The sequence below is a fragment of the Macadamia integrifolia genome, chromosome 2 (genome assembly GCF_013358625.1).
Source record: "Macadamia integrifolia cultivar HAES 741 chromosome 2, SCU_Mint_v3, whole genome shotgun sequence".
NCBI lineage: Eukaryota > Viridiplantae > Streptophyta > Magnoliopsida > Proteales > Proteaceae > Macadamia > Macadamia integrifolia.
Genome location: NC_056558.1, coordinates 26,652,108 through 26,678,979, shown reverse-complemented (window position 1 = coordinate 26,678,979; position 26,872 = coordinate 26,652,108). Strand labels below are relative to the sequence as shown.

The window sequence follows — 26,872 nt, the reverse complement described above, 5'->3', positions numbered from 1 at the left end:
CACTATAATCTATCTATGTGAGGGTCGAGATTGATCATTATTTCTGCATCAATTGATCAATATTCCCGCATCAAACTCAAACTAAATTGCTTCCCTAATAAACATAGAAATACAAATTGTTAAGTTGTTTTATCATTACCCCCTTATTATTATTATTATTATTATTTGGAGGGGGAGAGGGTTGCTCCTTTTTTTTTTTTTTTTTAACTGAAAGCCTCCATTTCTTTGAAAAGCCAAAGCTTTCTGTGATTGCAGGTTTCTAGAGTGATTCTTTTGGGAAGCATTTATTTGATTCATAAAATAAACTTAAATTTTATTGCAAATGACATTTATAAAAATTATTACATAAAATGAGGAAGTGACTCTTATGAGGAGAAACAAAATCAAATTATTTCTCTTAGAAATACAAAATATCATTTACTTGCAAATCTGATTGGACCAGTATATATATAATATTATTTTTCTTATTTGACACCCCTTAAGGTGTAAAATAATTTGTACTTTTTTTTTTTTTTTTTATAACCTCAACTCATCCCTACTAGTATTACACCCTTTTTTTTAGGATAATTTTTTTATAATTTCGCATGCGCACTCAAAATAAGTGTGTTTCAATGACATTTCTTGAGAATGATTTAATGGTAAATAGACATACATTTAATCCATTTATTTACCTACCTTATCTAACCCTCATTTAGTGCATCAATGATACACATTTTATTCTTTTTCAATGAGACATGTTGGTTAAGATGTTAGGAGTGCATATGGTGTGAGAAGCCGTAGGATAGTTACCCGTAAGGGAGAGGAACCTGATTCTAAGGAAAACAAGGGGATGACAAAAATCCTTATCATAAGGTACAGTCTCACAATTTTAATGGATTATATATGAACCAGATGAAACCTACCGAATCATTACAGTTCATCTTCCAAGAACCAAAAATCATGGCACATTATACGCTTACGCTATGTGAAGTTGCAATTAACAGTTTTCTAACCCATTATCCATTATTGACCATTAACAAAGCAGGGGGGAAGGCTCTCTATTTGTCATATCCAAAAGGTTTCCTCATCATTAGCCTATTAAACAAGTATCTAAATTAGAATTATCTTGCTATGGTGCCTACAATAATATTGTTCTAAAGTAGGTAAGAAGCTAGCCACCTCCTTGAAGACTGGTGGTACCTTCATTAATTCATGTTTGCTTGCGTGAATATGGGTATATAACCTTCAAGTTTGAACTTAGCCTGCAAGAAAACGGCCCAGCTCTTGGTTTGGAGTTGACCTTGTGTGCACTTCATGGCCATATAATAAGGTTTCAACTCCTTCTCGTTTTCCATGTTTCTTTCTTTGCATGTGCTAGCTAGACCAATTGCTTCTCTTTCATTCTCTGCAAATTAATCCAAATTTGGTTAAAACTTCTTCTTCTTCTACTCTATCTCTTCACCACCTTCGAGACAATTAACACATGGTACAAATAATACACATTGGTTTTAAGAAAATGGAGATTCAACAAGTTCGTGCTTGTGCTTGTGTTCTCTTAGTTGCCATAGTTTCCTCTTCTCTCATTACTTCTTCTGGTGCAACTAATTCCACAAATTGGTCTACTGCTCTTCTAATCAAAGTCGATCAATCCGGAAATGGCGATTTTAAGAAGATACAAGATGCTATTGATGTTGTACCATCTAATAACTCTGACAATGTCTTCATATGGATTAAGCCAGGAATCTACAGGTAAGTACCAAGTTAGAATTTATTTGTTCTCGGCTGCAGGCTAGGGTTGATTTCTTGTTATATATCTTTGATGTAATCTATATTGTGTTGCAGAGAAAAAATAGTGATTCCAGAGGATAAACCCTTCATAACATTGAGTGGATCCAAGGCGAGTACTACCATAATAACGGAGAATGGCTACGGCAACATATTTGAGTCTGCTACTCTCTCTATATTGGCTACTGACTTTGTAGCCCGATCTCTTACAATAGAGGTACTCATTATATTAGAATTCATCCTTAAAAGCTAGCCATTTAATAAAGGATGCCCAAGTCTTTATAAGTTTTCATATCGAACTACTCACATCTGATATGAGATAATTTCTTTCACAGAACACATACGGTTCTGGCAACAAAGCAGTGGCATTGAGGGTATCAGCAGACAAAGCAGCATTTTATGGGTGCAAGATACTCTCTTATCAAGATACCCTCCTTGATGACACAGGAAGACATTATTACAACAACTCTTACATCGAAGGTGCCACTGATTTCATCTGTGGAAACGCTGCTTCTCTTTTTGAAGTAACTCTCTCTCTCTCTCTCTCTCTGTCACTCTAGATTTTCATAAGTTCTAGAATTCCGGAGCCCTTTTAAATTCTAGAGGCATTTCTTGCAGAATTGTCATCTACATTCACTATCGAAAGGAACTGGGGCAATCACGGCCCAACGCAGGGAATCACCTTCAGAGAACACTGGGTTCACATTCTTGGGTTGCAAGATCACCGGAATGGGCAGCTGCGTCTTAGGAAGGCCATGGGGTGCTTACTCTAGGGTGGTGTTTGCCATGACTTACATGTCTAGCTCTGTACTGTCTCAGGGTTGGGACGACTGGGGTCGTTCATCCACACACAGGTATTTGAATTATGATCTTTAAGCACAAACCCATGTCTCTCTCTTAAGTCTTGATTGATGTGTTCACTTATGAACTATGCAGTACGGTGTACTATGGGGAGTATAAGGATTATGGACCTGGAGCAGCTTCATCAGGAAGGGTTAAATGGTCGCGAAGGCTTTCAGCTGCGGAGGCCAAACCTTTCTTGAGTAAGGATATGATCGGTGGAAAGGATTGGCTTAGACCTGTACCTACCCATTTCAAGAGACCTTATTACATCATCTCCAATAAGTAATTAATTATGGATGAGACCTGCTACAATCGCAAGTTCTTATGGAATTTCTAGAAGAAAGGGAAAAAAAATTCAATTTTTTTTTTTAATTGATTATACACATGTATTGATTCATTAATCTTTCTCTTGAGAAAGAGACAATTTAATATTTGTATTCCATCAAAAGTCAAAACAAGAATTTATCTTTTTAAATAATGGGAATTCGAATTCGATGTAATTAAGGCTCTCTTTGGCATAATTTATGTTTATGTTTATTATCTATATATTAATAATTAATTATAATAATAGATTATGGACTATGAATAATAATTGTTTGGTTACTAATACATATAATAGATTATATTATAAAAAAAAAAAATACGTATGCATAGTGTAAAATACAATATGTAACAATATTCATTCTTAGTTACAAGGCAGGGATACTCATTTCAAATCTAGAATTGACCGAAGCCAACCCAATTCTAGTCAATCTAGAATTGTCAATCCATAGGATTTTAGGGTTTGGAGGAGAGAGAGAGAGAGAGGACAAAGGTGCAGAATGGTTGGATGATCTTTTTTTTTTTTGGGTATAGGTTGGATGTTCTTAACGAAGGATTGGACTCCATTTGAAGGGATTTTTATAAAAATATGTGAATTGACCCCTTTACTCTTGGTTTTGAACCATTAAAACATGTGTTCATTAGTGGTATAACGCATAAACAATAATAGTCACTTTATCCCAATAAATCATAAACACATCTATGCTTGTTTATGAATTTATTGGTATATTGAATTATTTTAATGAGAAATAGGGTCATAAATCATACCAAAAGCCTCTATTTATGTTATAAATTTAAACTATACCAAAGTAATTGATAATTAACTTCATGCGTTTGTGTTTTTTTTCTGTTTCCCTCCCCTTTCCCTTTAGAATGTTATTATGGCTTATTCTGCTTGTAAGAAAAATAAAGGTATGGTAAGTGACATTAAATAAGAGAAAAGGGTGTACAAGCCTATTCCTGTGTCACTCTCTCCCTCCCCTTTGGAAATGACCTCATGCCCCTCCCATCTTAGCTCCCGTTGGTTAAGATATTAGCTCTAGGAAAGCTAGAGGTGTGCCTAACCTCTGCCTTAAATTATACTTTAAAAAACCTCTAGCTTAAATCATACTTTACTTTTCTACCAAATCCCTCGCATTTGGGGTTGAGCTTATAGCTCATTGGCAAGCTGCTAGCCTCGACTTTGCTCTAATGTAAGTCCAGAGAAGATTGATGGTTCAACTTTCCCACCCCAACCCCAACCCCAACCCCAACCCCAACCCTCTTGAAAATAACAGTACTTAAAAGTTGTAGTATTAGAATAAAGTGTGGCCCAGTGGGCTGGTCCCTTTATGGACCTCTTGTCTAGCTATTGCCTGGCCCAGTTGCCTTTATATTAGCCCTCTTAAAAAAAAAAAAAAAAAAAAGGGAAATCCCTTGAATTTGAAAAGAATATAAAAATTACATTTGAAAATATTATTGCTAAACATACAAGAGGTTTAAGTATGTCACAATCATCATTATAGAAGTAGTCTTTTTCTTTTAGAGATAGTTCTCCTTCACCGATGGTGGGATCAAGGGGTTCGGATGGTGTGTAGAGGATAGCGAGGAGCATTAGTAGATATTATCAACTTCGTACAGCTAAGGGTAGGGCATTTTTTACCTTAGATCACTTTTCAATCACCCACCATAGAGGAAAACTTTCACCTTTTCTTTTTAAGCCATTTTTAATTCCCTTCCCATCCTTCCGTTATACTTGCAACTGGCTGGTATTTTTCTTTTCTCAAAAAAAAAAAAAAAACACAAAACAAAACAAACTAGGGATGTAGAAAGTAGTCATATTACCGGTCCATAGGCTTGGTGTTGGGTCCCAGCCCAGAATACAATCCCAATCCTTTAAAACTGGTACTGCGGGCTAGGCTGGGCTGGGCTTAATTTGAACCAGCCCAAATACACTCCTGGCTACCTAGTTGGTCAGGATGAAACAGGAATTCTGGATCATGCCTTAGCAGCAACCCTTATGACAGTTCCTTCCCACCAACATCTATATGCCACCCCTGGAATATTATCTATGAAATATATATCTATGTTCTTCTCTAGCTTTCCAAGTCCACCACTTAGCCTATTAACTATTGGGCAGGTGTTGGCAGTGGAAGCCCAAGTAAATGAAAAGCATCTTTGGTAGAAAGACTAAAAGCTATTCCTTTCCCTTAACGGTAAAGCTCACCATGATTTAGTTCCTAATTAAGTTCCTCTCTTGCTCAAGCCCTCTCTAATATGTCAAGGTTACAATGTTCTTCTCAACCCTTAATTCTTCTTTGTCTTGGGACTTCTCTCATTCCCTGGTCTCTTACCTCAATTAGCCCAAACAAGTCCCCAACAGTGTTTGTTTACAAGCTTGAGCCAGCAAAAGCCCTTCACATCCCCTAGCTAATCAAGTACAACACCATCACCCTTCTAACAAACTGATACCCTTACTCTAACCTTCCTGTATACATATATAAATAACAGTATCTCTTATCCACATACACAAATTAGCTACTTGGGTCTCTAACATTTTGATCTAAAATGGCAACACAAGGAGCTTTCTACTTATCCATCTCTCTTTCTCTTGCTCTTCTTTGGGCTTTGTTCTTCTTCTGCTGAAGCTGCATTGAAGAATATCAGTTTGATGTAAGTACATAATTTGGAATATTATTTACACTTTCTAGCTATCTGTTAAGTTTGTCTCGAATTCTTGACCCGCTTTGAAGATTGACCTGATCCGACATATTTTGGTGGCGACCCGAATGGGAAGTTTTCTGAGATCTGTGATGGAAGCAGAGGGCTTGGGCCTATCGGAGCCCATCACTGATCTCGTATGGGGGTGCGGGGGTGGTATGGTTCGACCGGATCGACCGCGACCCGATGGGTCGAACCGCTATTTGGAGTATATATATAATGTACTGTTGCTTGTTGAGAGTCATTGTATTCTAGGGTTTTTCACGAAGCTAGGGTTTCAGGGCGAGTTCTTCCTCGCCGCTGCTAGGGTGTAATCTTTCTTCTGCATAGTGAATCATCTTCTTCTTCGCCCGAGGACGTAGCACACCACCCTGGTGTGTGAACCTCGTTAAATATCTGTGTCATACGGATCTATTCTCTCTTTATTCGTGTTTCTTAGTGTTTGATCTGACACTATCCTTTCTCATCATTAGTAATGATATCCATCTTCTTATCTGTTTTCCTGGATTCAAGTGAAGAATGTGAGCAGATTTTGCCATGCCAAGCCCATTGTCACTGTAAATGGAATCTACCCTGGACCTACCATTTATGTTAGAGAAGGAGATAAGAGTTCTTGTCAATGTTACCAACTATGCTCAATATAACATTTCTATTCATTGGTATGACAACCATATATGCTACTAAGCAACAACTTATATATGCTTATCTCACACGACATTCTTTGACTCTTTTATAGGCTTGGATTGAAGCAATTTCACAATGGTTGGGCAGATGGGCCAGCTTATGTCACAGTGTCCGATCAAGACCGGATACAGCTACACTTACGATTTCAACGTCACCGGCCAACGGGGGACTCTATGGTGGCATGCACATATCTTTTGGCTAAGGGCAACAGTTTATGGTGCCATTGTGATCATGCCCAAACTAGGGACTCCATTTCCATTCCCACAGCCTCACAGGGAGTTTAATATACTCTTAGGTGAGTAGTTAAGCTAGCTATTGCATGTGAAGATCATACATCCTTAAAAGCTAGCCTTTAAGAGAAGCATGTCCTAACACCTATAAGTCTCCACATTGGGCTACTCACATGGGATGTATTCTTGCTTGCTTATGATGCAGGGGAATGGTGGAACACTGATATTGAAGAAGAAGTTAAAAAGGGTAAAAAGTTGGGGTTGCCACCAAGAGCATCAGACGCACATACCATCAATGGGAAGCCAGGACCACTCTATCCATGTTCTGAGAAACGTAAGAACACATTCAATCTCTGGGCCCAAGTGGGGATAAAGTAGGCTTTGCTTTGCTTTGCATTTCATCCTAATTAATCATTCCCCTTGCTTTGCTTAGATACTTATGCAATGGAGGTAGAACAGGGAAAGACCTACCTCTTGAGGATCATCAATGCTGCCCTTAACGACGAGCTTTTCTTCGCCATTGCCGGACACAACATGACCATTGTGGATATTGATGCAGTTTACACCAAGCCCTTCACTACTGAAGCTCTACTAATTGGACCTGGACAGACCACAACCATCATTGTTCAGGCAAACCAAATCCCAAGCAGATACTTCATGGCTGCTAGGCCTTTCATGGATGTTCCACTTACCATAGACAACAAAACTGCCACTGCAATCCTCCAATACAAAGGAGTTCCAAATACTATAATCCCAAGCCTACCTCATTTGCCTGCACCCAATGATACTTCATTTGGGATGAACTACACCAGCAAGCTTAGGAGTCTAAACTCTGCTCAATTTCTGGCAAACGTACCCCTTAACATCGACCGGCATCTTTTCTACACCATTGGTTTGGGAATGAACCCATGTCCTACTTGCCAGAATGGAACACAACTCACTGCTTCCTTGAACAACATCACTTTTGTGATGCCCAAAACAGGGCTTCTTCAAGCTCATTATTTCAATATCAAGGGAGTATTTAGGACAGATTTCCCTGACCGTCCTCCTACACCATTCAATTACACAGGTGCACCACTTACAGCCAAGCTTGGGACCTCTTTAGGAACTAGGCTTAGTAAGATTGCCCACAATTGGACTGTGGAGTTGGTTCTTCAGGACACTAATCTTCTCACGGTTGTGTCTCATCCATTCCATCTCCATGGCTACAACTTCTTCGTGGTCGGAACAGGAGTTGGAAAGTTCGATCCTGCGAAAGACCCGGCTAATTATAACTTGGTGGATCCTCCTGAGAGGAATACAGTAGGAGTTCCCACTGGAGGTTGCACTGCAATTATGTTCAGGGCTGATAATCCAGGTATCTTATTACCTAATACAATGGTTTGTTTGGAACTTGGGTAAAACTCATCTTAAAAAGTTTACCGCTAAGGAGATGGTGCCCTAAGTACCTATAAGTTTTCAAATTGAGCTGCTCACATCGGACGTGGGATTATTACTTCTCGCCTTTTCTTACGGATCTTCTTAATTATGACTGTTACTAGGTTCATGCATTGCCATTTGGAGCTCCACACCAGTTGGGGTTTGAAGACAGCTTGGTAGAGGATGGACAAGGCCCTGATCAATCCATATTACCACCACCAAAAGATCTTCCTTCTTGCTAAATGCCTCACAAGTATGAAATACTCAAAAGAGCCATTTTGGCTGTGGAAGGGTCTCTTACTGGAGCTACCTCTCTTGTATGTTAGTATCTGCAGAAGTTGCAGGTCCAAGGAAGTTGAGAACATATTTAAATTCCAAATTCAAAGATCTGTTTGTTTTTGTCTACATTGTTTTGATGTCTATGAATGGACTCTTGTATACAATAAGCTCCAACATGGAATTATGAATTATTGGGGTTTGGCTTGCAGGAAAATGGGATTTCTATTACTATGCTTTACTTTTCACCAAACAAAATGAAGAAGTTAGACTCATTATATGGGTGGCCTAACATCAAATCTCAATTTACTCAGAAAAGAAAAGTCAATCTTCATTGTACTAACCTTGGTAATTTTGAATTCTATCAATACATAACAAATTTTAGATGACAATCGGTTTCCCCGATCATATGATTCTAACCGTCTGATTAGTTGCTTAGGACTATAGAGAGCTTCCAATGATATTGTAAATTAATCTCGGCGCCAGACTAAAACCAATTTTGCTTTCAACACCCTAATAACTTTTTGGGTAAACACCTTAAGAATTAATAATTTTTTTAAAATTATTCTTTACTAATTAAGGGTGTCCCGGCTTACAAGATAGAACATGTGAAATCCAACAAGAGCCTATTTTCTAAACTAAGACCGAACTGATACGATTGAGTTTCAATATAGTTTATTATTTAGTTTTGAGTTAGTTTGTATTCGGTTTGAGTCCAATTTTAGGTGTTTGGGTCAATTTTTTATGATTTCACTAATCTAAAATAAAAAAATCTTAAATATTAGAGTCATAATCTGCCAAACTTTTTCCAAATATTTTCACAATGATTGAAATTCTGAAAAATGGGAGAAGTGTTTCCTGTGTAGCAATATGATTCATATGCTTGAGTGAGGGAGGATCAATGGGAACACATGAAGAAACATCTATAAAGACATTATTTCCATTTCATAGGGGTGAGTTGGTTATTAATCCTTTGTCATGTGTCTAGGTTCAGGAGCCACACTTCCTCACAGAAACTTTTTTCCTTAAAAATATATATAATTTTATTTGGTTTCTTATTTGATTTAGTCTTAAAAATCGAAATCGAAGTGATTTATTTTGGTCTGATTGGATTTGATTTTAAACGGCCAGTTTCCGATTCGAATTTCGAATTCTAAATTTAGGAAGGGTATGCACAATTGCACTACATCCGTATCGGGCTCCACCCTTTTCCAAAAAAAAAAATTGTCGGGCTCCACCCCCTTGGAGAATAGTGACGAGAATATTCTTTGGTAGGCAATGAAATATGAGTGGTTCTTGAGTTGATTAGGCAGGGCTTGTGGCATCACATGTTAGATGAGAATTTACCAAAAAAATGTTTTATTTATTTATTTTTATTATTTTATCCTTATACGTTACCAGTAGATCGATACAAATTGAATTGAGATCAAGGTATCGGCATCTGATCTTATCTAGACAATCTTAATTGATCCAATTCGATTTTTAAAACCATGATCATGAGAGATTAAGAAGACTTTCCTCAAAATCTCGAAGAAAAATTTACTTTATATATTTTAATCACTTTGAATAGAACTTTGCAATTGTCTTCTCAAAATATAAAATGTATTTATCAATGTAAAAAATAAGATAAATAACATTATCTTGCTAAGGCAGAAACGTCCAAACACCGAGGGAGTGAAAAGACTATGCGACATACTTTGTTCATCATGAGTTGAAGATGCTTTGGCACACCTTCCCATTGGTACGTGTGCTGACATACACCTACATCAATAGGATAACATTTTTTTTTTCTCTTAAAAATATATAGTTTATTATAATTTTACACAAAGTCAAAAAACTAGGATCACTAAAGGTTGTGTTAGGTAGCCAATAGAAGAAAGTAAAAAGTACAAAAAATATACTATTTTATTAGTTTAAGAAATTCTCATTGTGTTTGATATGTCCTAAATCAAGAGAAATTTTTTTTTCTATTCTTTTCTTTTCTTTTTTTTTTTTTTTTTTTCATTTCATTTCTTTTCTTGTCTCGGCTACCAAGGACAACCTTAAGGTGACAAGAAAAATAAATGGATATTAAGGGATAATAAGAGAAGAATTTTAAATAAAAAATAAATAAAGAAAGGATAAAAATTGATGAACATGCTATTTTATTTTTATTTTTTTTCAAAATCAAGTCAACATGATTTAAGATTAAAACTATATATCTTATAATAAAGAATTTGTATGTATAAAATTCATGTATTATAATAATAACCATTAAAACAATATATACATAATTCAAAGATCCATATATCGAACCAAAGAAAAAAAGTAAAAGGTGCATATGCATAGGTATTACTAATTTTAATTAGAAAATATTCCATTCAACTAATATTATATTGGAACCACTTTACATATTATTAGTCAATAGATATAGGAAGTTAGTACTCAGTAATCAAGTTAATTACTTAGGGAATTATTCATTATTGTAGGTTAGGTAATTATATACAATATTTTAAAATGTTTGTTATGAGAATGTCAACTACATTTTTTTTTAGAGACTACAATATTTATTAAGGAAAAGAATTTTGGGCAACCCTATAGCTTTGCATCAGTGTGCGAACCAATGAGAGAATGCATAAGAACGTCATTCATGCAAAAAACTTCCTTATCCTATATGATCGATGCTTCCACTTACCTTCTCATTGGCCCACGCATCGGTATTGTAACCATGGCATAGGATAGAATTCCATTTAGGATAATTTTATTACCTTCAATTTTTATTTTATTTTTTGAATATTCGTTATTAGAGATCCACATCCTGTGATATTACACGGCGATTGGCGGGAGCTCTCCCTATTCCCTAAGGCTCACTTCCTGTAATATTCCGCTCTGTAAATCAGAAACTGTGCACGACTACAGAGAGATAAACTGAAGATGGCGACGAATTCCATGGTCTCTTCAATTCTGCCCATAACTTCCATAAACCATAGACGACGAAACCGGTGAGTCTCGTCTCTGCAATTTGATTTCCTCTCTGGGATTTCAGACTTTCGATTCGTACCTGAAGATCACACCACATTGCTTCTGGGTTCTCATGATAGTATCTCGATTCATACTTTTCCCGAATTTTTTAGTTGATTCCCTGAACGAAATGTGATATTGGGTCCGCTTACTTTTTTTTATTATAACACAAGATGCTCTCTGTAAATTTGTTTCAGTAAGTACACTAATATTTCAGGTTCGATTAATTTAATTTTTTGTTATTATTTGCTGAAAATATTGAAAAATTGAGGGTTTTATTCTCTCACCTTATAATGTAACTTCATGCTGTTGTTGTGTTTGATAATATTCATTTTCTCGATTTTTGCACAGATCTACTGGTCTTACTCTTTCATGTTCACAACAAGAAGCTTCTTCTTTGGGTGTTCAGCTTACTGAAGGAGAGGGGAAATTACCCAAGATTTTGCTGAAGTCTGCTCATGGTTGGTACGTGTTTGTGTGATTCCTCAATCCCTTTTGTTCTTCATCATGAATTCTCTTCCTGAAGAAAACCCATATCCTTATTTTCTAGTACAGTACTAACATTAAGTTAGATATAATAAAGGGGATCTTTCCACTGACATTCCTTGATGCTAAAGGTATTCAGGTTCTTGTAAGTTTCAATCTTATCCAACAATGGAAAAAACATGCATCACCTGATGTTCCTACTGAGCACATTTTTCTCCTGGACTTAGATAGTTGGCCACATCTGCATTTGGGATCACTAATGTCTGAATCTCTTGTTTGCAGTGAGGCTGAGATTTATCTCTTCGGTGGTTGTGTCACATCATGGAAAGTTGCAAGTGACAAGGATCTCCTTTTTGTGCGGCCAGATGCTAAATTTGATGGTAAAAAACCTATCAGGTATTTGCATTTCAGCTGATCCTTGTCAATTACTGATTTCCTTTTTCTAGTTTTAAAATCTTTATTTGATTTGTGTGCAACATTGGCCTGATCTTCTAAAACATAAAATTTATAAAGTATTTGCTATTCTATGATGATCTAATAAATGATGGTGATACTGCAATCAAATCTGGATTCTCGAACTTGTCCCCAGAGAGGGGAGGGGGGATCAGATCTTAATCTCTGATTAAAAAAAACTGTGAGTTTGAGTTCAGGAAGGAATTTTTCATCCAATGAACTCTCTCTATAACTGAGGTCTATTACTTCAACTGCCAACTGTCTAGTCTCTCCCATTTAATAAATTTAGATAATTTGAGAAGAACCATGAAGATTGCATTATTTTGTTGCCCTTCTGGTTTTATTACTTTTCACTCCAATTTATGCATTGAATTTTGAGGCTGAAGTTTAAAATTATTACCACTATTTCCCTAGCCTTTTGTTTCTCTCTTGATACTAACCATATTTTTATTGAAATTAGTGGAGGCATCCCACATTGTTTCCCACAGTTTGGACCTGGCCAAATACAGCAGGTGTGGTTTACTTTCCTTTGCTCTTTCCTGTCTTTGCTACTAGACAATAATAATTATTAGTTACTCCTCTCTTTTTCTTTTTTACAGTAATTGGACTTTATTTTTCATGGCTATTGAGTGGCACTGTACCCCATGAAGGCGTGAAATCAAATTAAGATTCCACTAGGTCCATCCCTAGTAGTATTGATACCTAAACCAAAGCAAGGGCCATTAATAAATAACTCCAGTTAATGATGGTATTTTCGCAAAGAAAATGTAGAATCACCAAAGTGTGGACATATGAAACTTATATTACTGCATGTGATACAGAAGGGGTTGGTTTCCACCTTTCATGATAGCCTAACAGATGAACTCATGCACCTCTGGGAAAGATTGTCCTTCCCTCTGTTGAATAAGCCATTTCTAGGCATTTTCTTATGGTTATAATGACAGAGAGCTTGAATTACTGTTATACAATTAGTCAATGCTGATTGTTTATCTGGAAAGCTGGTCCTAGTGCTTTGTTTCTCTTTGTTATTCCATCTCTTTTTTTTTTTTGGAACAGCATGGGTTTGCAAGGAACATGAACTGGTCCATTGTTGATTTTTCCAATGTGGAGGGAAATCCCATAGTAACTCTGGAGCTCAGGGATGCTCCTTACAGCCGTTCTATGTGGGATTTCAGCTTCCAAGCTTTATACACGGTCAGTTTTAAATGAGTTTCAGTACCTTCCCAATTCTTTGCTTTATTATGTGGTCTACTCCCAATCCAAAACTCAGGGTTTTTTTCCATTTCAACTGCTTGCAGGTCACATTGAATCCGAATAGCCTTTCAACAGAGCTGATGATAAAGAATACAGATACTAAGCCCTTTTCATTTAATACTGCATTGCACACTTATTTTCGTGTAAGAATCCTAAATTTTTTCTATGGTCGTTGAAGGGGGGGGGGGATGATAAATTCGTAGTTTCTGTTAGGGCGTGAATTAGGTTGAATGTGGATCAGTTCCCTGCTGATCCAAATCTAGATTCAGATTTATATCAGCTATTCAGTATCTGGATCCAGATCCAATGTTGCTGATACTCGTTGATGCATATCGACTGAAACGTAAACTGTCAGAAATATTTTTTGGATACTGGTTGGAACTTGATAGTTTGCTTCATTCTGTCTTTGGGGAAATGTGAAAAAGATTCTGCTTTGCCTACATCTGGATCTGAGCCAACTTTAGAACAGATCTGTATCTTCAGATCCAAGATAATATAATGGATATAGATCAGAATGGATCATTGTACTGGAGCCGCTTTGTTTTGTCTCCTAGTTGCTGTAATTCATTATTTTTTTATACAAGTGATTTATGATGTAGATGTAGAATTTTCAATGGTGGTTGGATCGAATCTTGTCCAATTATTGTGCAGGGTGATATAACACGGGTATCAGTAAAAGCTCTCAAGGGCTGCAAAACACTGAACAAGGATCCAGACCCCAATAATCCTGTGGAAGGCATTGAGGACAGGTTTGTATTCTCTTGCTTTAAGTCCACAATTTTCTCTAATAATAAATATGCTCCATTTTTCAGAAAAAAAGTTATGTTGTTGGGAAAATCTGCATTGATCACATTTTATACAATTCAGAAAACACTTCCGGCTGAATTTGCTTGGTACCTGCAACAGAAACCATTTCAATTTATAATCTTAGTCCATAATAATTCCATAAAATTACTAAAGAGACTCATACTGCATAACAATTCCATAAGAAAATATTCAAACCATCATCAGAAAGTAAATAAGGCTTTGCAAATTTGGCTGAAACGTCAACATGTGAATAATGATTTTTGCAGCTGGAAACGGTTTTGGGTGGGGGCTTAGAAATTTGACATGTGGCTAGTCCAGGGGGTCTCATATCCCTTTATCAGTTTGAAATGGTCACTTCATCCATCACTATTGTTCGTTGGCCCACATAATCAAGCTTGGCCAAGTGAGCTGGGCAGCTAATCTTTTCCAAGTGTGTTTGTGTACATACTTTTCTATTTGGTAATTCAACACATAAACAGTATATACATGCATTTCTATTTCATAAAGTAGTTGTTGAATAAGAAATGTGTGGTATTACTAATGTAAGATATTAATTAAACCTAAATAACATTCAAGGTTCAACTTTGATGTGGCACTAATTTAAAATTCATTTAGAAATACAGAAAAGTACTAGAAGATGGATTTCACATTTATTTCCTCTATAAAAATGCTTTTCATTTCCATAATTTTAGAAATATCAAGTTCTCACATTTTCTAAATTGAATCTTCCTAATGTAATATGTGATACACTGATAGTGCTTTCTAACCCCCACATCCACCCCTCCCCCCCCCCCCCCAAAAAAAAAAAAAAAAGATATAGTGATAGTGCTATACTTGGATTAAGACATATCTTTCTATTAAGCTGTGTGCTTGGTTGTCACCTTGGGCCGTTAAAGAAAGGCAGTAATCTGGTTCTTGTACATAAAAGCAGCATTGCTGAAATTGTAAAGAGGTCTCAGCCCATCATGTCTAGGGTGCTTCTATTTGTGAAGAATAGGCATGGGTGGAAAATATAAAGTTGTAAGAACATCAATTTACCCTCTGTAGGTAAGCAGATTTGTATTTGGTAGATTGGTGAGTGAAGATAGCTGAGGTCTTCTCTGCAACTACACAAACCTTACAAGCAAAGAAAATTACAATTTCAAATGGATAAAAAACTTATATGGAGGCACTTAGTTCTGTATGAATAGTATATATTTTATTACTATGCTTTTCATGTCTTACTGAAAATGTAGAAGAAATTACCCCGTAGGTTCTGACTGGTTTCTCACAGTTCAGGGATGAGATCACTTTTCCAGGATTTGTGGATTGCGTTTACCTCAATGCCCCCAGTGAGATAGAATTTGACAATGGATTGGGTGACACAATATCCCTTAAGAATACCAAGTACATGAATACAACTCTCTGTGTTCTTGGCTTGTTTCAACCTTTAATGTATCTCTAAAAAGGAAAAAGATCTGGCGTTTTACTCTCTTTGTACACCTTTTTTTTTCTGTGCAGTTGGTCAGATTGTGTTCTGTGGAACCCTCATTTGGGGATGGAACACTGCTACAAGGATTTTGTCTGTGTTGAAAATGCCAAGGTATTGAATCTTTTTAGAATTTATTTTTTTTACTAAATCAATTGTTTGTTCCTTTCCCTCCATGGTTGGCACAAAATTTGTCTTCATTACGTTTTACCTTATTTTCTTGGTTGGAGTTTCAATCTCCCTTGACTTTGGCGGATCACCCATGCAAGAGGTGGCATGCCCAGTGAATTGTAGCGGGCGATGATTCCCTATTATCTGGTAATTAATATGGTTTTGCATCCCCAACTGCAGATTGGAAAAGTTCAACTTGAACCCGAGCAGTCATGGGTAGCAGAGCAGCATCTTAGCATTAACTGAAGCAAAACTTGATTAGTAGTTGCTATTCTAGCTTGGGATGGAAAATGGAAAGATCCAAATTTAGAAAATTGTTGCATACGTTCAAGTATATATGAGATTAGTCAATATAATAATATTCATAGTAGTGCTCCTCTCTCCTAGTGTTTTCTTTTTAAATTTCTGTTTGTATCTTGTCTGGATTGGGTGGCTCTTTAGCTTCACCCTTAGTCAGATAGTTAAACGGATCACCTGATTCTCATATCAGGGCTACTGATCAGTGCGGATTACCGTCGATTTTTAGCAGATCATCTAATCTATCTCCTACGGGATAGCTTTTGTTAGCCTCCGACTTGTGGACGGCAACAAAGTAAGTATTTATGTTTATTACTGTAATTTCTGTTATTCTTATAATAAAGTGTGTTTGTTTAGTTAAATGTTTATGTTAATATATGTTTTGTTGATTTCCTTCTTTGTTGTTGGCATGTGGCCGGTTGTGTTAGAGATTGATTGTGGCATATCTGTAAGATTGAGAAGGTCGTAGGTACCAGAGTTAAAGATCAGATCAGATCAGAATTTATGATTCCTTCTGCTTTCCCTTGCGCTTCTCCTCTCCAAAATCAATATCATCATAGTTTATATTCCGATTCTACTTTAGTATCTCTTAGTAGCACTTTAAATAGCTTAGTAGATTTTTCTTATTTTTCCTTTAATAAATTAGCAGAAAAAATAGATCGGATAGAATGGCAAAGACATGGAACCACCATTTACTGCTCGTTCTAATTTTATAGTTATTTCAGCCATTACTGACTCAATAGCTCAATCGCCTATCCACGATTCTAACCATCCTTACTACAAGGAAGAATCCATCCTTACTACAAGGAAGTTTTAGATCATTGGAAGAATAGGTATAAAAAGACATCAGACCCAACTGAATAGCATAAACTTTTGACCATGATGCAAGAGTTCTACACTGAGCATTCATCAGTTTTTAAAGAACAAGAATATATGTTGTTTAGCGATGATTCAGATGGTGAGATCCCAAGTCACTACAGATCATCATTCAGACAAATTCGACACAACGAATGAGTCCTCAAACGATGATTCGGACCAACCTGAATCTAGCTCTCGACTACTGTCAAAACAGAAAATTTCTTTCGATGACCATCTTGAACATGATCTAGAATTCGCCCCACAATCCGGATCAAGAGTTACTTTTAACAACAGTCACATCTTTACTACCAAAGAAGAAAATGACCTAACATCAACACCAGCCTCTTTCTATCAAAGAAGAGATGACTTAAACAAAGCCAATATTGCATCAGGCGGAACCTATCTTGACCTGACAAATATTTCTTTTAAAGACTATGAATCAGCCATAGATGACTGTGCACAAGCTTTTGACATCCTCATCACAGAAAAAACAAAGTTCATGGTCTAAAGAAAAATTCCTTAAATATATTGCAAACACCTTACAAGGAGATGTTTTGCAATTTATAAGAAAATATCGAAACACTGATGCAGGAAAGGCTAAAAAAGCCGAACTTCTTGCTAATTTCTCTAAATGAGAAGACATTCTTCTCAAATTTACAAAAATTCTTAAAACAGAATTTTGTGGTACCAGACCAACTGATACCTATATTGATGATATAAGTTTTAATTGAACAAAATTAAAGCTTTATAACATGAATGCTTTTGAAGTTTTGCAAAAACATACATGCATTATTATCGTCTGTTAGATGGCGCGAATTCTGATCATTGGCTACAATAGTTTTCTTCAAAATTACCGCCACCATGGGATGAATTATGTACCAAATCTTATCCTGATTCTCTCAAAAGTTCAGGTAATACAGATTCTTTAGGAAATTAGATTAATTTCGTTTTCCACCTTATTATTGACCACTACCTCAAAGCTAAAGCAACTAGGGAAATTAAACATATAGTTAAACCAACTTTCTGTTGAAGGTATTATTCAACCAATTATGAGTTTGGTAAACCACCTTCTCATTATAAACCTTCAAGAAGATATAAGCCGATTAAAAAATTCAAATGGAAAAAATGGAAGCCTTGGAAAAATAGGTTTCAACCAAAAAATAAATTTTCAAATAGGTGTTTTGTACGTAAACAACCTACAAAACCCAAACCCACAGGACTACGTAAATCTAAAAAGGAATGTCGTTGCTTTCTTTGCAATGAATTAGGCCCTTTCGCAAATGAATGTTCTAACCAGAAAAACAATCATAAAAAAAGATTAAATTTCTGGAAAAAAAAAACCAATTTGATATTGTTCTTGAAACAGAGATCTCTGATTCTGAAGACATCCTTTATGAATTAGAAACTACTTCGGTTTCCGACTCAGATGTCGAATTTGTTTCTATAGTAAACACTATCACTGCTTCTCAACCCTTTGACTAGGCAGAATTACAAGAAGTTCCACAACAAGAACAAAACTCTGTTACATTTTTCCGACTTTGTTAGGGAAGATATTACCATCAATGATTCTTGTCTACTATCTTGTTTATATAACAAACATTAAAAACTTTCTTATTTTGAGGTTTAAAAATCCTATAAATTAAATCACTAGACCACCAAGTTTTTTTATCAAGCTAATGGAAACACCACTACTTGGGGAACTGATGAAAACACATTGGAATTCCTAATTTTTAATATTAATCAAATAAAAAGATTGCAGAAGAAACACCCCCAACTGCGATATATTCATATATGATTAATCCAAATTGAGATTACATCCTTAATTAGGCAAGGATTGGACGTACCAATTAGTGTGCCTTATTTGATAAAAGATTTATAAGATAAGAGAGAAGCACTATTATGAATATGCTTTTTTTTATTATTTTTTAATTTTTTAATTTCTTTTTTAAAGCTTTTATCCTTCTCATACTATTATGCTTGAAGGGGAAAAGGAAAGAAAAATCAATAGTATTAATCAAAATATTAACAATGTGAAGGTTAACCACCTGTTGTATATCTTTTTCGTTTCAGATAACAGTTTCTTTAAACCTATTAGTACTTAGATTCGGACGAATATGGTGAAGATGGAATGCCACCATAATTGATTTCTTTGCTAGACGAACTGGTGGTCAGCAAACCATTACCATAATCCCCCCCAATATGGATCATCTCCATCTTCAGCCTCATCAACATGTGCCTCCTCAGCCGCCTCAAGCACTGCCTCCTCTACCTCACCAACGACTGCCTCATCAACCTTTGGCTTCTCAATGAGCCACCGTGTTAGTCTCATCCTCCACATTGAGTATTGGAGCAGGGCAGTCATTGACGCAGAAATAAATGCTCATGACATATTTCCACTCACTGATACAAAAAATATGTGAGAATATTCCCATGAAGCTATTTTCCTCTAAAAAAAAGGGTGTGAAGTAGAGTTAAAAGTAAAGATACGGCAATTGGGAAGCTCCTCCTTGACAAACACTATCAACTCAGCCAACAAATCAACATCAGGCTTATGCTCAAACCGATATGTGTCAATGAGACTACATAAATGTGGCATATAAAATTCCACCGTATCCAGACTCTTCTCAGTGAGAAAATCCATGTATATTGTCTCCCTGTAGGTCTTTTGGTTGGCAATACCAAAAAGATAATCAACAGCAATGTAGATGAAAGGTAGCACATCGATAAAAGATGAGGCAACGGGTTACTGCTCAGTAATCCAACACTACCATGTTGTGTACTCACTATCATCTACATTTTTCTCATACTGTAAGACCACAACACGGCCTTTGAAGATTTGTCCCCCATAACAAAGTCCTTGCAGTAACTCCTTTCGTATATTCTGCAGGGCTTTGAAGTGAACCTCTCTAATGTTTTAGGAAACAAACTGATGAAGACTACATTCTTGAATCATTGACAACACTTGCAGAATCGAAGGAAGCTAAGCGTCAAAGCAAAGAAAGATTCTTAAATCACCGGAAACACTTGTAGAATAGGAGGAAGCTAAGCGTCGGAGTAGAGGAAGATGCCAACAATTCAAGAATTTGAAGATAATAATTGGTATCAGAGCGTCGGAGCAACAGAAGATTCTTGAATCATCGGCAACACTTAATTATTGCCGCCTTATTTGATAAAATATTTATAAAATAAGAAATGAGTACTATTACACTTGAAGGGGAAAAGGAAATAAAAATCAATAGTATTGATCAAAATATTAACATGTGAAGGTTAACCACATGTTGTATGTCTTTTTCTTTTCCAATAACAGTTTCTTTAAGCCTATCAGTACTCAAACTCGGATGAATATGGTAGGTAGGAACTGGTGCACTTGGACGACGATGGCGAAGATGGCGTGTCACTGTATTCGATTTCTTTGCTAGACGAACTGGTGGTCAGCAAACCATTACCATAATTCCCCCCAATATGGATCATCTCCATCCTTAGCCTCATCAACCTGTGCCTCCTTAGCCTCCTCAAGCACTGCCTCCTCCGCCTCACCAAGTTTAACATCCTCAAGCTCTTCCTCCTCCTCAGCCTCACCAACCACTGCCTCATTAACCTCTGGCTTCTCAAGGAGCCACCATGTTAGTCTCATCTTCCACATTAAGTACCAGAGCAGGGCAGTCACTGACGCAGAAATAAATGCTCATGACATATTTCCTCTCAACTGATACGAAAAATATGTGAGAATATTCCATCGAAGCTATTTTTCTCTAAAAAAGAGGGTGTGAAGTAGAGTTAAAAGAAAAGATACGACAGTTGGGAAGCTCCCCCTGACAAACACTATCAACTCAGCCAGCAAATCAGCATTAGGCTTATGCTGAAACCGATATGTGTCAATGAGACTACCGAAATGTGGCATATAAAATTCCACTGTATCCAAACTCTTCTCGGAGAGAAAATCCATGCATATTGGTTGGCAATACCAAAAAGATAATCGGCAGCAAGGTCGATGGAAGGGAGCACATTGATAAAAGATGAGGCAACAAGTTGTTGCTCAGTAATTCAACACTACTACGTTGTGTACTCACTATCATCCACACTTCCCTTATACTATAAGGCCATGGCACGGCCTTTGAAAATTTGTCCCCCATAACAAAATCCTTGCAATAAGTTATCCCGTATATTCTGCAGGGCTTTAAAGTGAACTCCCTTATGTTTTGAGAAACAACTGATGAAGGCTCCATTCTTGAATCATCGGCAACACTTGCAGAATCAGAGGAAGCTAAGTGTTGGAACAAAGGAAGATGACAACAATTCAATAATTTGAAGCAGCAATAATTGGTATCAGAGCGTCGGAGTAGAGGAAGATTCTTGAATCACCGGCAACACTTAATTATTGCCGCTTTATTTGGTAAAAGATTTATAAAATAAGAGAGGAGCACTACTATGAGTATATATTTTTTATTTTAATTTTTTTTAAGCTCTCACCCTTCTCATACTATTACCCTTGAAGGGAAAAAGGAAAGAAAAATTAATAGTATTGATCAAAATATTAACATGTGAAGGTTAACCACCTATCGTATATCTTTTTCATTTCAGATAACAGTTTCTTTAAGCCTATCAGTACTCAAACTCGATGAAGATGGTAGGTAGGAACTGGTGCATTCGAACAAAGATGACAAAGATGGCATATCACCGTAATCGATTTCTTTACTAGAAAAACTAGTGCTCAGCAAACCATTACCATAATCCCCCTAATGTGGATCATCACCATCCTACTCCTCATCAAATTGCGCCTCTTCAAGCACTGCCTTCTCTGCCTCATCAAGCTCAGACTCATCAGGCTCAGCCTCCTCCTCAGCCTCCCCAAGCATTGTCTCATCAACCTTTGCCTTCTCAACCTCAACCATATCAACCTTAGGAGCCACCGTGTTAGTCTCATCCTCCACATTGAGTATCAGAGCAGTATAATTAGTGACGCAGAAATAATTCTCATGACATATTTCCGTTTGAAAAATATGTGAGTATATTCTCTTGAAGCTATTTCCTTTTGAAAAAGAGGGAGTGAAATTGAGTTAAAAGTAAAGATACGGCAATTGGGAAGCTCCTCCCTGGCAAACACTATCAACTCACCCAACAAATTACCATTGGGCTTATATTAAAATCGATATGCGTTAATGAGATTATCGAAATGTGGCATATAAAATTCCACCGTATCCAAACTCTTTTAAGAGAGAAAACCCATGCATATTGTCTCCATGTATGTCTTTTGGTTGGTAATACCAAAAAGATAATCGGCAGCAAGGCCGATGAAAGGGAGCACATCGATAAAAGATGAGGTAATGGGTTGCTGCTCAATAATCCAACACTACCACATTGTGTACTCACTATCATCCACGTTTCTCTCATACTGTAAGACCACGGCATGGCCTTTGAAGATTTGTCCCCCATAACAAAGTCCTTGCGATAAATCATCACGTATATTTTATAGGGCGTTGAAGTGAACCTCCCTTGTGTTTTAGGAAACAGCTGATGAAGACTCGATTCTTGAATCACCAAAAATACTTATAGAATTAGAGGAAGCTAAGCATCAGAGCAAAGGAAGAAGACAACAATTCAAGAATTTGAAGCGACAATAATTGGTATCAGAGCATCTGAGTAGAGGAAGATTCTTGAATCATCGATAACACTTAATTATTACCGCCTTATTTGACAAAAGATTTATAAAATAAGAGAGGAGCACTACTATGAGTATATATACATATTTTTAATTTTTTTTAAGCTCTCACCATTCTCATACTATTATGCTTGAAGGGCAAAATGAAAGAAAAATCAATAGTATTGATCAAAATATTAACATGTGAAGGTTAACCACCTGTTGTATATCTTTTCTTTTCAAATAACAGTTTCTTTAAGCCTATCAGTACTCAGACTCAACGAAGATGGTAGGTAGGTACTAGTGCACTCGGACTAAGATGACGAAGATGGCATGTCACCGTAATCGATTTCTTTGCTAGACGAACTGGTGCTTAGCAAACCATTACCATAATCCCCCCAATATGGATCATCACCATCCTACTCCTTATCAAGCTGTGCTTCCTCAGCCTCCTTAAGCACTGCTTGCTTCACCTTATCAAGCACTGCTTGCTTCACGAGTGCTTCACCTTATCAAGCTCTACCTGTTTCGCCTTATCAAACTCAGCCTCCTCAAGCACTGCTTCCTCCTCAGCCACAGTCATTGATGCAGAAATAAATGCTCATGACATATTTCCTCTCAACTGATACGAAAAATATGTGAGAATATTCTCTCGAAGTTATTTCCCTCTAAAAAAGAGGGTGTGAAGTAGAGTTAATAGTAATGATACGGCAGTTGGAAAGCTCCTCCCAGACAAACACTATCAACTCAGTCAGCAAATTAGCATCAAGCTTATGTTGAAACTGATATGCGTCAATGAGACTACTAAAATGTCGCATATAAAATTCCACCGTATCCAAACTCTTCTCAGAGAGAAAATCAATGCATATTGTCTCCCTATAGGTCTTTTGGTTGGCAATACCAAAAAGATAATCGGCACCAAGGTCGATGAAAAAAGATGAGGCAACGGGTTGTTGCTCAGCAATCCAACACTGTCATGTTGTGTATTCACTATCATCCATGTTTTCATCATACTGTAAGACCACAACACGACTTTTGAAGATTTATCCCCCATAACAAAGTCCTTGCAATAAGTCATCCTGCATATTCTGTAGGGCTTTGAAGTGAACCTCCCTCATGTTTTAGAAAACAACTAATGAAGACTCCATTCTTGAATCACAGACAACACTTGTAGAATCGGAGGAAGCTAAGCATCGGAGCAGAGGAAGATTCTTGAATCATCGGCAACACTTGTAGAATCTAAGGTAGCTAAGCGTCAGAGCAAAGGAAGACGACAACAATTCACGAATATGAAGCAGCCATAGTTGGTATCAGAGCAGTGGAGGAAGCTAAGCAAGATTCTTGAATCACCGGTAACACTTGTAGAATTTGAGGAAGCTAAGCATCGGAGCAGAGGAAGATGACAAAAATTAAAGAATATGAAGTGGCAATAGTTGGTATCAGAGAGGCAGCTACTATTACTGTGGCTCTTTTGCTTCACCCTTAGTTAGATAGCTAAGAGGATCACATGATTCTCATATCAGGGCTATTGATCAGCACAAATTATGGTTGATCTTTAGCAGATCGTCTAATCTATCTTCTACGGGATAGCTTTTGTTAGCCTCTGACTTGTGGATGGCAACAAAGTTAGTATTTATGTTTACTACTATAATTTTTGTTATTCTTATAGCAAAGTGTGTTTGTTTAGTTGTTCTTTGTGCTAGTCTCTTTAAATGTCTATGTTAATATATGTTTTGTTGATTTTCTTCTTTATTAAAAAAAAAATATATGAGGGAAGAAATAATTTTTTATTTTTATCTAATAACTCAAAACCCATAGATCTCTTTCGTATCTGCCTTTTGCTTTGTTGTTGGCATGTGGCCAGTTGTGTTAGAGCTTGATTGTGGCATATCTGTAAGATTGAGAAGGCCTTAGGTACCAGAGTTATAGATCAGATCAAAATTTATGATTCCTTCTGCTTTCCCTTGCGCTTCTCCTCTCCAAAATCAATATCATCATAGTTTTCATTCCGATTCTACTTTAGTATCTCTTAGTAGCACTTTAAATATCTTAGTAGATTTTTCTTATTTTTTCCTTTAATATATTAGTGGAAAAAATAGATTCATTAGACCCAATTCTAACTATCCTCACTACAAGGATAGTTTTAGATCATTGGAATAATAAGTGTAAAAAGACATTAGACCCAACTGAACAACATAAACTTCTGACCATGATGCAATAGTTCTACACTAAGCATGCATCAGTCTTTAAAGAATAAGAATATATGTTGTTTAGTGATGATTCAGATGGTGAGATCCAAGTCACTACAAATCATCACTCAGATAAATCCGACACAATAGATGAGTCCTCAGATGATGATTCAGACCGACCTGAATCTAGCTCTCGACTACGGTCAAAATGAGAAAATTTCTTCCGATGACCATCTTGAACATGATCCAGAATTTGCCCCACAATCTAGATCACGAATTACTTTCAACGACAATCACATCTAAACTACCAAAGAAGAAGATGACCTAACACCAACACCATTCTCTTTTTATCAAAGAAGAGATGACTTAAACAAAGTCAATATTGCGTCAATAGGATCCTATCTTGACCTGACAAATATTTCTTTTAAAGACTATGAATCAGCCATAGATGACTGTGCACAAACCTTTGGCATCCTCATCACAGAAAAAAAAAACAAAGTTCATGGTCTAAAGAAAAATTCCTTGAATATATTGCAAACACCTTACAAGGAGATATTTTGTAATTTATAAGAAAATACCAAAACACTGACGCAGTAAAGGCTAAAAAAGTCAAACTTCTTGGCAATTTCTCTAAATGAGAAGACATTCTTCTCAATTTTACAAAAATTCTAAAAACAGAATTTTGTGGTACCAGACCAATAGATTCCTATATTGATGATATAAGTTTTAATTTAACAAAATTAAAGCTCTATAATATGAATGCTTTTGAAGATTTTGCAAAATCATACATGCATTATTATCATCTGTTAGATGGCGCAAATTCTAATAATTAGCTACCACAGTTTTTTTCAAAATTACTACCACCATGGGATGAATTGTGTACCAAATCTTATCCTGATTATCTCAAAAGTTCAGGTAGTATAGATTCTTTAGGAAATCGAGTTAATTTTGTTTTCCACCTTATTATTGACCATTGCCTCAAACCTAAAGCAGCTAAGGCAATTAAGCATAAAGTTAACCCATCTCTCTGTCGAAGGTATTATTCAGCTAATTATGTGTTTTGTAAACCACCTTCTCAATATAAACCTTCAAGAAGATATAATCCGATTTAAAAAATTCAAATGGAAAAAATGGAAGCCTTGGAAAAATAGGTTTCAACCAAAAAATATATTTTCAAATAGGTGTTTTTTATGTAAACAATCTACAAAATCCAAACCCATGGGACAACGTAAATCTAAAATGGATTGTTGTTTCTTCCTTTGCAATGAATTAGGCCATTTTGCAAATGAATGTCCTAACTAGAAAAACAATCATAACAAAATGATTAAATTTCTGGAACAAAACCAATTTGATATTGTTTTTGAAACAGAGATCTCTGATTCTGAAGACATCCTTTATGAATTAGAAACTACTTCACCTTCTGCTTGTTCTGACTCAAATGTCGAATTTGTTTTTATGGTAAACACTACCACTGCTTCTCGACCCCTTGAAGAAGTAGAATTACAACAAGTTCCACAACAGGAACAAAACTCTATTGCATTTTCCGACCTTGTTAGGGAAGATGTTACCATAAATGATTCTTGTCTACTATCTTGTTTATATAATAAACATAAAAAATTTTCTTATTCTGAGGTTTACAAATCCTCTAGATTAAATCTCTAGACCATCGGGTTTTTTGATCAAGCTAGTGGAAACACCACTACTTGTGGAACCGACGAAAACACATTGGAATTCCCAATTTTTAATATTAATCAAATAAAAAGATTGCAAAAGAAACACCCTCAAATGCGATATATTCATTTAGGATTAATCCAAATTGAGATTACATCCTTATTTAGGCAAGGATTGGACGTACCAATTATTGTCGCCTTATTTGATAAAAGATTTATAAAAAATCCGGTGAAACCTCTCACAGGGGAATGAAATCTAATATGGTACATGGCCATTTTTGGTTCAAAATTAATTCATAAGGTATCAATCTTTTGTTATCCTCTTCACCAGTAATCCTTACATG

General features: G+C 36.3%; 2 protein-coding genes and 1 pseudogene across 2 annotated transcripts; all 3 read left to right on the top strand.

The window, feature by feature from the left end:
• The first annotated feature begins 1,449 nt into the window (after positions 1–1,449).
• Positions 1,450–2,936, top strand: LOC122057099 (putative pectinesterase 11). Its single transcript, XM_042619106.1, has 5 exons — positions 1,450–1,728; positions 1,822–1,981; positions 2,100–2,288; positions 2,383–2,618; positions 2,701–2,936. The coding sequence occupies exons 1-5, from the start codon at positions 1,463–1,465 to the stop codon at positions 2,891–2,893; spliced, it is 1,044 nt and encodes a 347-aa protein (XP_042475040.1). The 5' UTR covers positions 1,450–1,462; the 3' UTR covers positions 2,894–2,936.
• Positions 2,937–5,184: 2,248 nt separating this feature from the next.
• Positions 5,185–8,428, top strand: LOC122064682 (annotated as a pseudogene).
• Positions 8,429–11,030: 2,602 nt separating this feature from the next.
• On the top strand, positions 11,031–16,535 carry LOC122057109 (putative glucose-6-phosphate 1-epimerase). The gene is made up of 10 exons (XM_042619114.1): positions 11,031–11,218; positions 11,589–11,702; positions 12,006–12,119; positions 12,637–12,688; positions 13,233–13,370; positions 13,475–13,573; positions 14,082–14,179; positions 15,516–15,623; positions 15,738–15,819; positions 16,057–16,535. Exons 1-10 carry the CDS (start codon positions 11,151–11,153, stop codon positions 16,120–16,122), a joined length of 939 nt encoding a protein of 312 aa, XP_042475048.1. The 5' UTR covers positions 11,031–11,150; the 3' UTR covers positions 16,123–16,535.
• Positions 16,536–26,872: the final 10,337 nt, after the last annotated feature.

Bases quoted from the DNA above. Each gene is read 5' to 3' on its own strand.
- LOC122057099 (XM_042619106.1), top strand. From the start codon at position 1,463: ATGGTACAAATAATACACATTGGTTTTAAGAAAATGGAGATTCAACAA. The intron at 1,982-2,099 runs GTACTCATTATA...TTTCTTTCACAG, and splicing joins CCCGATCTCTTACAATAGAG to AACACATACGGTTCTGGCAA. The intron at 2,289-2,382 runs GTAACTCTCTCT...CATTTCTTGCAG, and splicing joins ACGCTGCTTCTCTTTTTGAA to AATTGTCATCTACATTCACT.
- LOC122057109 (XM_042619114.1), top strand. From the start codon at position 11,151: ATGGCGACGAATTCCATGGTCTCTTCAATTCTGCCCATAACTTCCATA. The intron at 12,120-12,636 runs GTATTTGCATTT...TATTGAAATTAG, and splicing joins GATGGTAAAAAACCTATCAG to TGGAGGCATCCCACATTGTT. The intron at 15,820-16,056 runs GTATTGAATCTT...CCCCAACTGCAG, and splicing joins TCTGTGTTGAAAATGCCAAG to ATTGGAAAAGTTCAACTTGA.